The sequence below is a fragment of the Myxocyprinus asiaticus genome, chromosome 29, assembly GCF_019703515.2.
Source record: "Myxocyprinus asiaticus isolate MX2 ecotype Aquarium Trade chromosome 29, UBuf_Myxa_2, whole genome shotgun sequence".
NCBI lineage: Eukaryota > Metazoa > Chordata > Actinopteri > Cypriniformes > Catostomidae > Myxocyprinus > Myxocyprinus asiaticus.
In genome coordinates, this window is record NC_059372.1 from 26,383,454 (window position 1) to 26,399,459 (window position 16,006).

Genomic DNA, 16,006 nt, shown 5'->3' on the forward strand with positions numbered 1-16,006 from the left:
TTCTTATGCCTTATAACTATCATTATTTACTCACCCTTATCTGTCATTACTTTTCTCTCTTCCGTGGAACACAAAAGGAGATGTTTTGCAGAATGTTAGGGACTGATAGCCTCAGTCACCATTCACTTTTATTGTAATTTATTGGGGGAAAAATATGTAATGAAAGCGAATGGTTACTGAGGCTAACATTCTGCCTTTTTGTTGTCCAAAAAGTAGATTTTTGGGTGAACTATCCCTTTAAGCCATTTTTATGTGAAATTATATTCTGGGAATACATTTATATCCAATTCTGCTTTCTTTTGTTCTGCAGGCTGTACATGTGTAAATGCAGGCACTTTACCGGCCTACTGCACCGATGGACAGTGTCACTGTGATAGACAGACCGGACATTGCCCTTGCAGACCAAACATCATCGGCCACAACTGTGACCAGTGTGCCCCTAACCACTGGGACTTCGGCTCTGATTATGGATGTAAACCATGTGGATGCTCCCAACCAAATGCCCTCAGCACCCACTGCAACATGGTATGGCCTATTGTATTTAAGTACAGTACAATGTCTTTAGATGCTGTATTTAATATATGCCAGTGTAAGGGGGTTTAGAGGAAAGGAGGAGGTGAGAACCGGCTTGACAACTTAAATAATAATTTATTAACCAAAAACACACACACAACCAAAAACACAGCACAGCTGCCTGCAATTCTCTCTCTCTCGAACTGTCGTCCCCGGCCGCCTTTATCCCTCGCGCGCCCCGTCAGGCTGATTGGGGACCGGGTGTGTCTCATTCCAGCCCGGCCCCGCCCTCCTCGGCTCTACAGCCAATAATACATAATATTGCTGGTGTCTTAGATTTGAGTAGGTTTCAGGGCCATTTACACTCCCTCATGTCAATCAAAACCATTATGATTTTCTTGCTTTTGTGAAGCATGAACGTGGATTTTTTTAAGAATGTTCAGCCACTGTCATCTATACAATGAATGTGTAATTATTACTTCCAAGCTCTGTAAAAAAAAGCAAAGAAGCAATATAAAAGTAGTCCATGCAACTTGTGTGCTACATTTCTATATATTCTGAATTCTTAGGGGCTGTTCACATGGAATGCATTTTTGGCATGTTTTTCTATGTATCATTCCCTAGACGGACGGATATTTGACCGTTGCACTGCATTTCGCTGTTTTTTCAGCATCACATTTTTAGACGCTGTGCCAAGTAAAAAAAAAAAATTTACTTTTAAAACGTGTCTCGAGACACATGCACATTTTTTACACTCACTGAACACTTTATTAGTAACACCTGTACACCTACTTATTCATGCGATTATCTAATCAGCTAATCATTTGGCAGCAGTGCAGTGCATAAAATCATTCAGATACAGGTCAGAAGCTTCAGTTAATGTTCACATCAACCATCAGAATGGAGAAAAAATGTGATCTCAGTGATTTCAACCGTAGCATGATTGTTAGATCCAGACGGGCTGGTTTAAGTATTTCTGTAACTGCTGATCTCCTGGGATTTTCACGCACAACAGTCTCTAGTGTTTACTTAGAATGGTGCCAAAAACAAAAAACATCCAGTGAGCGGCAGTTCTGCAGATGAAAACGCCTCAACGGAGAATGGCCAGACTGGCTCAAGCTGACAGAAAGGCTATGGAAACTCAGATAACCACTCTGTAGAATTGTTGTGAGCAGAATTGCATCTCAGAATGCAAAACACGTTGAACCTTGAGGCAGATGGGCTACAACAGTAGAAGACCACGTTGGGCACTTTATTAGGACCATAGTATTCCTAAAAAAGTGATCAATGAGTGTAAGCTCAAGAACCCAGTAAGTCGGAAGAGCTCCTTATAATCTTCTGAAAGAGGGATTTTTGTGTCACATCGCCAATCACGCTGCATCAAGTTTGGATATGCAAAAATTTTAATGATATACATAGCTCTCAGATGGATTCAGAAGAACTGGAATATAGGGCACAAGTTATATGGACTACTTTTTACTTGGAGCTTTGCAGTAAAAATCACCATCTGCTTTCATTGAATGGAAAACAGCGATATTCTGCAAAATCTCTGCATTTGTGTTTCATGGAAGAAAGTCATACAAATTTGGAACATTTTTCCAAATTTGGAGTAAATGATGAAATTTCAGCTTTGGATGAACTATTTCTTTACTGTCTTTGCAATAATTATGTTTTACAATTAAATATTCTCTCCTGTTCTTTTTTCTATCTTCTACTCTCTATGTCCTCTTCTGTCTTATTTCATGTTGTTAGTTCAATGGTCAGTGTCATTGCCAGCCAGGTTTTGGAGGGAAACAGTGCACAGAGTGTGAGATGTTCCACTGGGGTGATCCCAGAGTGCAATGTGAGGGTGAGTATTGCACACACATACATACAGACACACATCCAACTCCTCTTCTGCAAGAACAGCCCTGCTTCTACTCCTCTGTGCCAGATCATTAGCCCTCATTGTTCTATCTGTCCTCTATACAGAGTGTAACTGCCACCCACTGGGGTCAGATACAGCTCAGTGTGACCGTGCAACTGGTGCATGTGAGTGTAAGGAGGGAGCTTCAGGACGGCGCTGTGACGAGTGTGCCCGTGGCTTTACTGGAACCTTCCCCAAGTGTGTTCCCTGCCATCCCTGCTTCCAGCTGTGGGATGATGCAGTGTGCCAAGTCCGCCGTGATTTGACCCACATCAAGGATGTCATTGCAATGATTCTGGAGAAGGGAGAGGTGCCCAGTATTAGTGATGCCCGCATTCATGAATTGGAAAGGAAGCTGGAACAGGTTCAGGACCTACTACGAAATGGAGACAGAGAAGGAACCTATAACTTAATCAACCAGTCCATCGATGACTTGAGGTAAAGCCTGCACAGGTCCACTCCAGCCATAAGTGTGTTGTGCTGTATACCAGGGTCAAAAATTCAACAGGGCTCAGGGCAAAAAGGATACTGAAACTGACAAAAATGCACCTGATATTTAAAATGTGGGGGCAAGAAAAAAAAAAGAAAACATCACAGCTACTCCAAAACTGCAAAATCTATTAAAGGAAGAGGGAAGATAACTGTATGATCTATCATAGTGACTGGCCAATTATTTAGGAAGTATTATAGCTGAACATTTATAGTTTATAGTATATTATTTTCAGATACTTGTGTATTTTATATTGATTTGATTTTATAATCAACTGCCATAATTGCCCTGATTGAGATTTGTTTTTCTTAAATTATTCAGTTGAAGTATTTGACATACAGTAAATGGATGGAATGCTGTGTGTTTTATAAGGTTAGTAAATAACTATGCCTTCAAAAGAAAAAACAACTCCAGAGGGCAAATATTGCTCCTTTGTTAAAAAAGTAAATTTCTCTAACTCTGCAGTAAAGGTCTCATTTAAGGGTGGGACGGGTGGGTCATGTCCCTACCACTTTTTCCCTTTGCCAATTTTGTCCCCACCACTTTTTTAAATAGCTTTCGTCAGGTGTCTAATGCAAAAGAAATATATTCATTTCTTGAGCTGGAGTTCCATTTCATTTGTGTGTGTTATAATAAGTGCCGATCTGGCACTGGAGTTTGTCATTCTTTGTTATAATTAGGGCTCATCGCGGCTGTTATCAGTTGCTTTGTGACAACAGGTGGCTACATTCTCTTGTGCACACAGACGCACACTTTGTTCTGCAGCTTGTGCTCCTTTCCAGTTAAACTGCAAAGCAAAATTGCAAACATATGTGTCCCCGCTCATATTTATTGGACCGCTTGAATTGATCATCAAGAATGACCATTATCTGCACATAACATAATTTATTTTCATGTGTTTCGCCAATTCACGAACCCTTACTAACCCCCAACTCCAAAAAAAAAGCAAAAAAATAAAAAATAAAAAAATAAAAACAGTCCCCACCACTTTTTAAAACAAAGTGATGCCCATGCTCTGCAGTATACAGCACTTTCACAGTTGTGAGACTTGCACATTGCTTCGGAGTGTATTTCTTCATTTGAATTGACTTCTACTATTTTCGTCAGAGCTGAGATAGCTTTGACTGATGGGCGTTTGATGGGTGTGGTTCACGAACTGAATATGACAGCAGAACATGATGACGCTCTGAAACGGAACCTAACCACATTGGAGCGAGAACTTAGAGACTTGAACAATACACTTCACCAACTGCGCAGAGAGCTCGAGAACTACCTCACTGCTGGGCTGGCAGGTAAATCAGTTGAAGTGGTTGATTGATGATTGTATAGACTACATATATAAAATTCAACTTTGTCCCTTGCTTGTTCGTTTATAAAATAAAATTGCCAATTTGTTTATGCTTTTGGCTAACAGTAAGATTGCACTAGCTCTATTTAACACATTCTATCATGTACATCAATTTTGAAGAATTTCACAGATTCTCCTCAGAAAATGCAAAAAAGTCTGCAAATTATGTCTGGGCCTGCTTATGATTCTCATACTCTACCATTTCCTTAAAAACATTTGATTCATGCTGATGTCTTTTGTTATTTTCCTTTTATAGAGCAGTTTGAGAATGTGCGCAAGTACTACCAGAGTTCACTGAAATCAGAACAGCGCTGTAATGCCTCTGTATACGGACCCCAAAGCCCTGTGGAACATTCTTACGATACACGCAACCGTACCGAAGCCTTGCTGAAACAGAGAAAGGACAGCTTCCTACGTACAGTTGCTGCTAACAATAAATCTCTGTCTGAACTAGAGGGAAAAGGTCATGAGATGGACAAAAAGGTCCGCCACCTCAGCAACAAGGTAGAGACATGGGGCAAAACTTTGGTCTAGAGACCTAGAAGTGGACCTGGTCATTAGAAGGTACAAGTGCAGAAACTAGCTCAGAGTACCCTTACCTACGGTGGTCCCAATACTTAAGACACACTTAAAAATGCCTGAATACCATCTGGTCATTTTTAGTGGTTGTATGAATTCAGTTCCCCATAAGTTCATACAGGTGTCCTAGCAGAGTAACCACAGGTGTTGTTCAACACATTTATTATGGACATGTTCCACTAAGTTTGATAACCAGAAAGTGTCCAAATTCACTTTTTTTTTTTTAAAGGGATTGTACACCCAAAAGTGAAAATCCTCTCATCATTTCCTCACCTTCATGCCATCCCAGATGTTTATTACTTTCTTTCTTCTGCTGAACACAAACAAAGATTTTTAGAAGAATATTTCAGCTCTGTAGGTCCTTACAATGCAAGTGAATGGTGACCAACATTTTTTAACACCAAAAAGCACATAAAGGCAGCTTAAAAAGAATCCATAAGACTCCAGTGGTTAAATCCATGTCCTCAGAAGCGGTATGATAAGTGTGGGTAATAAACAGTTCAATATTTAACTTTTTACTATAAATTCTCCTACCTGCCCAGTAGGTGGTGATATGCATGAAGAATGTGAATCGCCAAAAATAAAAAAAGAAGATTGATAGTAAAAAAGGACTTAAATATTGATCTGTTTCTCACCCACACAAATCATATTGCTTCTGAAGACAGATGTAACCACTGGAGTCTTATGGATTACTTTTATACTGCCTTTATGTGATTTTTGGAGCTATAGAATTTTGGTCACCATTCACTTGCATTGTATGGACCTACAGACCTGGGATATTCTTCTAAAAATCTTTGTGTGTGTGTGTGCGTGTGTGTTCAGCAGAAGAAAGAAAGTCATATACATCTGGTATGACATGAGGGCGAATAAATGGTAGAGAATTTTTCATTTTTGGGCGAACTATCCTTTAATTTTGAACAATATATCTACAGTATTTTTTTATTATTTGAAACCTCACAAAACATCTTTGTACTATATTTTGCTTTGATATTTTGTTATATAAAGCAATGGCATGCCTTAATTGTCAAAATACTGTACTTTTTGGGGCCACTTTATATACAGTAAATTACATGTTCATAGATTCTTGTTTGTCTTATGTCTTAAGGTATGTGGTGGCCATGGCAACACTAGTGCAAATAACAGCTGTCCTGATAGCCCATGTGGGGGTGCAGGTTGCCGTGACAGCGAAGGTGCGCTAAAGTGTGGAGGAAGGGGGTGTAAAGGAACCATTGGGGCCTCAGTGGCGGCCCTGAACCACACTGATGATGTTCGTAAGAACCTGACCACCACAAGCGAGGAATTACAATTGTTGGCTAAAAAGGTAAAAAGGTGTTTGTTTGAGCGTGGGTGTTGTGTTCACACTTATGAAAGAGCTTCAATAATCTCTGCTTTCCTCTCAGCTCAGAGACATTGCTACACTCGCCCAGAATGTGAAGACTCAAGCGAAGGACACTCTTGATAAAGCCCAGAGCAAGAAGGAACTCTTTGAGAACTCCAACAAAAAACTGAAAAACTTCATTCAGAAGATTAGAGACTTTTTAACAGGTTCGTTTGCTGTCAAATAGTAACGTCATAACATCAAATGGAACTGATTATACATTTGTATTTCAGTTTGGTTTTGTCATGTGAAATGCTGTTCTCAGAGTCATTAAAGGGATAGTTCACCTTAAAAATTAAAATTATGTCACGTTTAAAACCCAAATGATTTTCTGTAACATAAAAGGAAATTGTGACAGATCACTAGTTCTCTAGTGAAGGAGGAAGCGGGAGCCGGAAAAACAATCCAACGGAAGTCTTTTTATTCAAGCACTTTTCAGTGTAACACCAAACGGTTTGTTATTCAGCACAACAAATTAACATATAGATCAACTTGGCTGCGTGCGTCTCTCTCTCTTCCCTCCAGCGGTCTGGACTGCCCTTTTATCCCTCTCCAGCTCTCACTGCAACACAAAACAGCTGTTAGAGATAATTTCCCACAGGTGTCAATCCTTACTGCTATTCCTCTCCCAACCTTGCTCTCTACAGACGTCGCTCGGCCACGCCCCCATCACCACATACCCCCATCGCCCGACTCAGGCCGGGGAGCCATCCGGCATGTCACTTACTCCTCCCCCCATTTCTGGAGAGGAAATCTGCAACAGCCATCTGCACCACCTCAAACTTAAAAGGCTGGAGAGCTAGATACCAAGGGGTGATCCGCACGTTGGTCCGAACAGAGGGTGAAAGCACGCCCCAACAGATAGTATCGGAGGGTGAGGAACGCCCACTTGATGGTCAAACACTCAATTGTGCTGTACTTAGTCTCTCTCAGTGAGAGCTTACGACTAATGTACAGCACGGGGCACTCCTCCCCCTCCACCATCTGGGACAGTACCGCTCCCACCCCCCTGTCCGATGCATCCGTCTGCAAGATAAAGCGGAGAGTGAAGTCGGGTGAGTGCAAAAACAGACCACTGAAAAGTGCAGCCTTCACTTATGTGAACGCCTACTGACACGGTTCCATCCACTGGACCAGATCTGGTGCCCCCTTTTAAGTCAGATCAGTCAGCGGGCTGGTGGTGGTCGAATAGTTAAAAAAGTAAACCTACCATAATAGCCAGCCAGCCCCAGGAACTGTCTCACCTCCTTTTTGGTCTTAGGTTTTGGGCAGGCTGCATCTGCATCAATTTGGGGCCGCACCTACCCTTGACCCAAGTGGAAGCCCAGACACCGTACTTCCACCCACCCAATTGCGCACTTCTTTGGATTTGCCGTGAGTCCCGCCCATCTCAACGACCTCAGGACAGCCCTCAGATGTCGCAGGTGCTGCTGGCAATCATTACTGAAAATACTTTTGTCGTTTAGATAGGCAGTGGCCTAAGCAGAGTGTGGTCTGAGGATTCTGTCCATGAGCTGCTGAAATGTAGCCGGGGCCCCGAACAAACCGAACAGAAGTGTCACAAATTGGTGTAATCCGAATGGTGTGGAAAATGCCGTCTTTTCACGGGACATGGAAGTTAAGGAGACCTGCCAATATCCCTTCGTCAAATCCAGTGTCGAATAAAAGCAAGCCGCACCTAACTGATCGAGCAGCACATCAATCCGAGGCATCGGGTATGCATCAAACTTAGACACCGCATTGACTATTCTATAATCCACACAGAACCTGACCGAGCCGTCGCTCTTAGGAACCAACACCACCGGGCTGGCCCAGTCACTGTGGGATTCTTTTATTACCCCCATATCCAGCATGGCCTTTAATTCTTCTTTTTTGTGCTCGGGTAATCGGTAGGGACGACTACATACCACTAACCCTGGTGTCATTTTGATATGGTGCTCTATGAGAGTCGTACAAGAGAGGCGAGAACATGTCGGAGAATTCTCCTTGCAACCTGGCAAAATCCTTGACTTGGGATGGTGAGAGGTGGTCTCCACAAGTGACCGGGGTGACTCTTAAATTCACCTCCAGTCCGAGCTCCTCCATCTCTGGAACCACCATCGCCAGAGTCTTGGGGACTGCCTCTCTCCACGGTTTTAGGAGGTTGAGGTGGTAAATCTTATGTGCTCCTCCTCTATCCATTTTTTTCACCTCATAATCAATTTTCCCAACTCGCCATGTGACCTCAAAGGGTCCTTGCCATTTGGCGAGTAATTTAGAGCTCGATGTGGGGAGCAATACAAGGACTTTATCTCCTGGTGTAAATTCCCATAGTCAAGTACCCCTATTATACAGCTGGCTTTGACGTTCTTGAACCTGGGTAAATTCTCCTGTGTTAATTGCCCCAGTGTGTGGAGTTTTGCTCTCAGGTCAAGAAAATATTGAATTTTGTTTTTGCTGTTTGAAGATCCCTCCTCCCCAATTTTCCCACAGGACGTCAGCACGCCATGCAGTTGACGCCCATACAATAATTCAAATGGAGAGAACCCCATGGAGGCTTGCAGGACCTATCACACTGCAAATAATAAGGGCTCGAGCCACTTTTCCCAATTTTGAGCATCTTCGTGCATGAACTTACGAATCATATTCTTTAGGGTCTGATTAAATAGTTTGACCAAACTGTCTGTTTGGGGGTGGTAAATGCTGGTCCAAATCGATTTAATGCCCAATAATTCGTACAGTTCGCGTAGTGTACATGACATAAATGTAGTGATCAGTGAGGATTTCTTTTGGAATCCCCACTTGGGAGATAATTCTGAAGAGTGCTTCCGCAACACTTCGTGCTGAAATGTTGCGCAGAGGCACTGCTTCCGGATATCGTTGCATAGTCTACCAGAACCAACACAAAGCGATGCCCACATGCTGTCTGCTCTAATGGCCCGATGAGGTCCATACCAATTCTTTCGAAGGGGACATCGATCAAGGAAGGGGGCACAATGGCCCTCTTGGTGTGGCCGGCAGATTCACCAGCTGATATTCTCGGCATGTTGCACACCACCTGTGAACATCCCTACAAATGCCCAGCCAATAGAAATGGGTCATTAGATGCTTTAGTGTTTTTTCCTGTCCTAAGTGACCCGCCATCAGATTATAATGAGCCATCTGGAATAACTTCGGTACTAACAATTGGGTTGTATCCTCCTTTGTCGGAGTGTCCTGCGTCACTCGATACAACTGATCATTGATATTTGAAAAATACGGAGTTGCGAGTGCAATGTCTGGCTGCATGCATTTACCATCAATCACTCTCACTTGATCGAAGGTGTGCCTAAGGGTCTCCTCTAGCGTCTGCACCAGAGGGAAATCCCCTGCAGGGAATCCTCTATGGGCTGGGGAAGCCGAGACTTCCCCCTCACTTACATCCTCCAGATGTGGAGCTGACATAGACGGCCATGGTACTGCTTCCCCAGCCAGCGAATCACACACCACACACCAATACACTTGGTTGGGGACATAATTCCTTGTTTCTGGGGATCTGGAACAGGACGAGGGGAAGGAGAGGGGGAGGGAGGAGAGAGACAGAGAGAGAAGAAGAGAGCTTGCCGGCCCCCGAATACACCGCTATATGGTCCTCAGCCAGCTGGATCGCCCCATCCAGCGATGCTGGTCGGTGGCACTGGACCCACTCGGCTGTCCCTTTCGGTAGCTGGGTGATGAATTGTTACAGTACCACCAGATTGAATACCTCCTCGGCGTCACAATCTTCAGCCAGCATCCACCTTCGGCTGGTGTCATGGAGCTGTCGAGCGAATGTGAACAGGCGGCTGAGCTCGCTGAGCGTAAGTGAGTGGAAGTGTTGGCGATGTTGCTCTGGGCTTCAGCCGACCCATTGCAGGATGGCTTTCTTTAGATCTTCGTACACCAGGAGGTTGGACACAGGTAGTTGTTGGGCAGTGAGTTGGGCTTCCCTGGACAACAGCGGCATGAGGCAGGAGAGCTCAAGGAATGCCTCCAGATCATCCTGAGGTCCCATCTTTGTCAGCGTGGCATGCGGTACGGCCATAGGTGGGTCCAGAGTCACGGCTGAAGATCACTCCTGGTTTACCAAGCTCCGTAGCACCTGCCGGTCCTCCGCTTGAGCTTGGAAGAGCGCCTGGAACTGCTGCTCCTGTTCCATACGCAGCTCAAACAGAGACTGATGTTGGGCTTGGTGGATGCTGGCGAGAGTCTTGAACACTTCGGCCAGCAGCGAGGACTCCATGACGGCATTTTCTTCCTCCTAATTCCTGGGTTTCGGCACCACTGTGATAGATCATTAGTTCTCTTGTGTTGGAGGAAGCGGGAGTCAGAAAAACAATCTAACGTAAGTCTTTTTATTCAAGCACTTTTAAGTGTAACGCCAAACGGTTTGCTTTTCAGCACAACAAATGAACACATAGATCAACTCGGCTGCGTGCTCTCTTCCCTCAGGCTGTCTGGATTGCCCTTTTATCCCTCTCCAGCTCTCACTGCAACACAAAACAGCTGTTAGAGATAATTTCCCATAGGTGTCAATCCTTACCGCTCTTCCTCTCCTGGCCTCACTCTCTACAGAAGTCGCTCGGCCACACCTCCATCACCACAGAGATATTTAGCAGAATGTTGGCATGATAATAGACAATAACCAGGGGCTGTCAAGCTTCCTTAAGGACAAAAAAGCCCTATACTGTAGCTTTGTCTGAGCAACAGCTCAAAATTCAAGTTATTTTCTGCAGATTTTCCCCTTCGCCATAGCTCTTTAATTTCATTCATGCTTGCACACATTCAAACCTGGTGCATCACGACCAGTTTTGAGAAACACCAGAATCAATGACGTTTGCTTAAACCTGCTGTGTCAGGATCGGTGCACAATTGTGAATGAGATTTGAGAGGCAGAGGGGAAGATGTTCAGAAAATAGTGACTCATATTTCAGTCTACCAATGGTTTTGTCAATTTTGTTGTATGGAAAAGAGCATCTTGAACATTCTGCAAAATATCGGCGTTTAGTTTTTTACAGAAGAAAGAAAATAACGTAGATTTTAAACAACATGAGGGTAAATGAAAACAGAATTAAAAATTTTGCATGAACTATTCCTTTAAAACATTTAAACAAACCAAATGTCAATTTATTATTTGTAAACCATAAAAAAGCTTTTTTAATACTAAAGTTGATGTTATATTCAGAGGAGGGAGCAGATCCAGAAAGCATTGAGAAAGTGGCCCGGCAGGTTTTGGCGATCACCTTACCAGTCAACAGAACCGTACTAGGCAATATAGTCCAGCAGATCAAAGACAACATCGCCAACCTCACCAACATGGAGGGTGTGTTCAACCGCACATCAGAGCAACTGGCCGTGGCCAGGGATGTGCTTAAAAGAGCACAAAATGCAAGGTAAGTGAGATAATGTTTTTTGCTATTTTTTCACAACAATATATTCAACATAAATGATGTTGGATCTGCTTTTCTGTGTGATTTTGTGTTTGCATAGTGCACAAGCAGAGGGAGTGAGTGATAATATCAATAAAACTAATGAGGCACTTGAAACTTCCCAGAGTGCCATAAAGAAAGCTGAGAAAGAAATTACCACAGCCCTGCAAAACCTGAACAGTGCCCAGAACATCACCACTACGGTAATTAACCCCTTAAACTCTATGGACCCGGCACGCCATATATCACGAAAAATGTTTACGCATAAAACGTTAAAGTCCCCATATACATAATTCAGGCATATCATTTGAAAGCTTAGAATCTGAATTTTTCTGAGAATACCATCACTTTCGCATGTGTTACATAAAATAACAAAAGATGGCCTGAAAACATTGCGTCACAAATTAGTGCCCCCTAGAGGTAATGGGGTAGAAATATTAATATGAATATAAAAGTCTTTCATGTAGCACTTAAATGGAAAAGTCATATATCAGATGAAAGCTCTCATTCTCAGGAATGTGACTATACAGTTTATTTTGTTGCCCTAATACCACAGTTCAAAAGATTTTCTAAATAATCACAAAGTGAAATATGATTTGTGTAAGACATCATATACAAACGTCTCTTTAATGGGCTGATCACTGCTGCTGTAAGCCCCAAGTAGCCAAAAACTTTATTTATGGTCTTACCTTAGGCAGTTTTAAAACAAAATTGCCATTTTTACTTGTCTGTGAGCTTGCTTTGCTGAATAATCTAATGTTGTATCTTAGATGTCCAGAACAAAATATGCCATCCAGCAGGAAAAGCATGCTAAACAAATCATCATAAAAATATGTTTTCGACTATTGGTGATAAAATGTCTTACCTTTGACAACTAGACTGAGCTACTAGTCCACTCAGAGGCCAAAATATTTGATGAAACAATGGGGGGGTGGCGTAAACTGAAAATTAGACTAAATGTCTATGGATGAGCACATCTGTGAGGGCTAAAATGCGTTAGAGCGCCACCTACATTTCAGATCTTTGAAACATCTGTGTGTTCATGTGTACATACTATATACACACTTAAAATAAGCTACACTTGTATGACTGTCTTTGCATCATATTAAAAAAAAATCAAACCAAGTGGCATTTATTTTTAAGGAATATAGTATAAACTCACTTTCCAAGCAAAATATTTTTATACATCCACTAAAAATAACCTTGAGCTGGCTAAAATTAATAGTAAAAAATGCAATCTGAAAAGTTAGTAGGGAGAAAAGCTAAAGCATTATTTGTTTGCAGAAGCCACTTGGTTTAGTATTTTGTATCTAATGCAATAACATTCAGACATTTTTCAGTTGGATTAAAGTGCCTGGAAGTGCCCAAACCATTTTTGAGGCCACTGTATCATGTGCATCATATATGTTGGCCCAAAATACAGTGCATCCGGAAAGTATTCACAGCGCTTCACTTTTTCCACATTTTGTTATGTTACAGCCTTATTCCAAAATGGATTAAATTCATTATTTTCCTCAAAATTCTACAAACAATACCCCATAATGACAACATGAAAGAAGTTTGTTTGAAATCTTTGCAAATTTATTAAAAATAAAAAACAAAAAAAATCACATGTACATAAGTATTCACAGCCTTTGCCATGACACTCAAAATTGAGCTCAGGTGCATCCTGTTTCCACTGATCATCCTTGAGATGTTTCTACGACTTGATTGGAGTCCACCTGTGATAAATTCAGTTGATTGGACATGATTTGGAAAGACACACACCTGTCTATATAAGGTCCCACAGATAACAGTGCATGTCAGAGCACAAACCAAGCCATGAAGTCCAAGGAATTGTCTGTGGACCTCCGAGACAGGATTGTATTGAGGCACAGATCTGGGGAAGGGTACAGAAACATTTCTGCAGCATTGAAGGTCCCAATGAGCACAGTGGCCTCCATCATCCGTAAATGGAAGAAGTTTGGAACCACCAGGACTCTTCCTAGAGCTGGCCACCTGGCCAAACTGAGCGATCGGGGGAGAAGGGCCTTAGTCAGGGAGGTGACCAAGAACCCGATGGTCACTCTGACAGAGCTCCAACATTTCTCTGTGGAGAGAGGAGAACCTTCCAGAAGAACAACCATCTCTGCAGCACTCCACCAATCAGGCCTGTATGGTAGAGTGGCCAGACGGAAGCCACTCCTCAGTAAAAAGCACATGACAGCCCACCTGGAGTTTGCCAAAAGGCACCTGAAGGACTCTCAGACCATGAGAAACAAAGATTGAACTCTTTGGCCTGAATGGCAAGCATCATGTCTGGAGGAAACCAGGCACCGCTCCTCACCTGGCCAATACCATCCCTACAGTGAAGCATGGTGGTGGCAGCATCATGCTGTGGGGATGTTTTTCAGTGGCAGGAACTGGGAGACTAGTCAGGATCGAGGGAAAGATGAATGCAGCAATGTACAGAGACATCCTTGATGAAAACCTGCTCCAGAGCGCTCTGGACCTCAGACTGGGGTGAAGGTTCATCTTCCAACAGGACAACGACCCTAAGCACACAGCCAAGATAACAAAGGAGTGGCTCCGGGACAACTCTGTGAATGTCCTTGAGTGGCCCAGCCAGAGCCCAGACTTGAACCCGATTGAACATCTCTGGAGAGATCTGAAAATGGCTGTGCACCGACGCTCCCCATCCAGCCTGATGGAGCTTGAGAGGTCCTGCAAGGAAGAATGGGAGAAACTGCCCAAAAATAGGTGTGCCAAGCTTGTAGCATCATACTCAAAGACTTGAGGCTGTAATTGGTGCCAAAGGTGCTTCAACAAAGTATTGAGCAAAGGCTGTGAATACTTATGTACATGTGATATATAATATATAATTTTTTTTTTTTTTTTTTTTTTTTTTTTTTAATTTGCAAAGATTTCAAACAAAAATTCACGTTGTCATTATGGGGTATTGTTTGTAGAATTGAGGAAAATAATGAATTTAATCCATTTTGGAATAAGGCTGTAACATAACAAAATGTGGAAAAAGTGAAGCACTGTGAATACTTTCCAGATGCACTCTACTCTGTATATACTTATGACCTGATCTAATCTTCCTTCTATCCCCTCAGGTTGACAACAAACTCGTAAATGTAGGCAACAACCTGATGGATGTGATGATGCGATTGGCTAATCTGTCCAGTAGAGTGGACTTACTGAAGAACAAAATTGAGCAGAACAGGGAGATGGCACAAGATGCTAAGGCCCAGTCGGACAATGCTACACGAGAGGCTGCTGGTCTTCAAGAGGTTTGTTTATGCATGCATGCATCTATATGGATTTATGTAATGCTTTTGGCATTACCCTTCAATGTTTACTTGTGTGTGGGTTTACCAGGAACTAACAGATGTGGAGAATCTGTACAAGGAGCTGAAAGCGAAGGTACAATCTGTGAGAGGGAATGGCGAGGGGGATGTTAACCAAAGAGCCATGGACATGAAGAAAGAGGCAGAGGAGCTTCTTAATAAAGCCTCTAAGGGCATTGAAGCCATCAGAGGTATGTGCACTGCCGCCACTTTAAACATTTACTAAATTAAAGTGCTGCCTCAGACTGATGAAATGTTATGTCTACTAAAATTCTTGTTTTATATTATATTCAGCTTTGTATGTGAATATTTCTGAGTTCTTTGACATTTATTTGACTTTTTACTTGGCTATTATTTAATGCTTTTGTTCTGTTTTCCTCCTTTGAAGAACTGGAAAGAAAGTTGAGAAAAAATGAGAAGAAAATGCAGCAGCAGCGGATTGAACTGGCAGATCTGGAGAAAAACGTTACAGACATCAGAGAATATATCCGAATAAAAGTCATGGGCTACAACAACTGTCAGTAGAAATAGTATATAAAAGGACAATCTGAAATCCGAGTTTTCCCCCCTGTTATTGTTACGTAAAAACCCATATTGCTATTTCAGTAAGAATTAGCAACCTCGCTACTACCAATCTGATCAAATATGGCATTTTAATGCTCATGTTCAAGTAGTTGCCTAATGTGATTTTGTATGCTATGTTCTCAAAACGATTAAAAGAATTAATGAGTCTGTCAATTTTCTGCTAAAGTGGCTTTATTTCCGTGATGTGTGGCTTGAAATATTTCAACATTCAGTCTGTCAGCAAAGTTTTATTTTTTTATGACATTATTGACAAACTTTGGTATGAAGCACTAGGTCTTATTGTCATCCAACTAAATGCAGGTTAAAAAGCAGATAAAATGGCCTAGCCCCATATTTCATTTTCCTTTATTGTATAAAAGACATATATGGACACATTAAATAAACCTTTGATATTAAATTGTAAATTGATTGTGTCTTCTTTATATACTCTAAACCTGTTATTTTATGTG

At 42.2% G+C, this 16,006-nt stretch overlaps 1 protein-coding gene across 3 annotated transcripts in view; it reads left to right on the forward strand.

The window, feature by feature from the left end:
• Nucleotides 1-15,961, forward strand: part of lamb2l (laminin, beta 2-like) — a 91,755-nt gene extending 75,794 nt beyond the window's left edge. For all 3 annotated transcript variants that reach the window (XM_051661354.1, XM_051661355.1, XM_051661356.1), the window contains exons 24-35: nt 311-525; nt 2,266-2,362; nt 2,485-2,857; nt 4,017-4,201; nt 4,514-4,761; nt 5,942-6,157; nt 6,237-6,381; nt 11,397-11,604; nt 11,702-11,843; nt 14,739-14,915; nt 15,004-15,163; nt 15,361-15,961. In XM_051661354.1, coding sequence (XP_051517314.1) covers nt 311-525; nt 2,266-2,362; nt 2,485-2,857; nt 4,017-4,201; nt 4,514-4,761; nt 5,942-6,157; nt 6,237-6,381; nt 11,397-11,604; nt 11,702-11,843; nt 14,739-14,915; nt 15,004-15,163; nt 15,361-15,497 — 2,303 coding nt within the window. In that variant the 3' untranslated portion in view covers nt 15,498-15,961. The remainder of the gene's footprint in view (nt 1-310; nt 526-2,265; nt 2,363-2,484; nt 2,858-4,016; nt 4,202-4,513; nt 4,762-5,941; nt 6,158-6,236; nt 6,382-11,396; nt 11,605-11,701; nt 11,844-14,738; nt 14,916-15,003; nt 15,164-15,360) is intronic.
• The last annotated feature ends 45 nt before the right edge of the window (nt 15,962-16,006 follow it).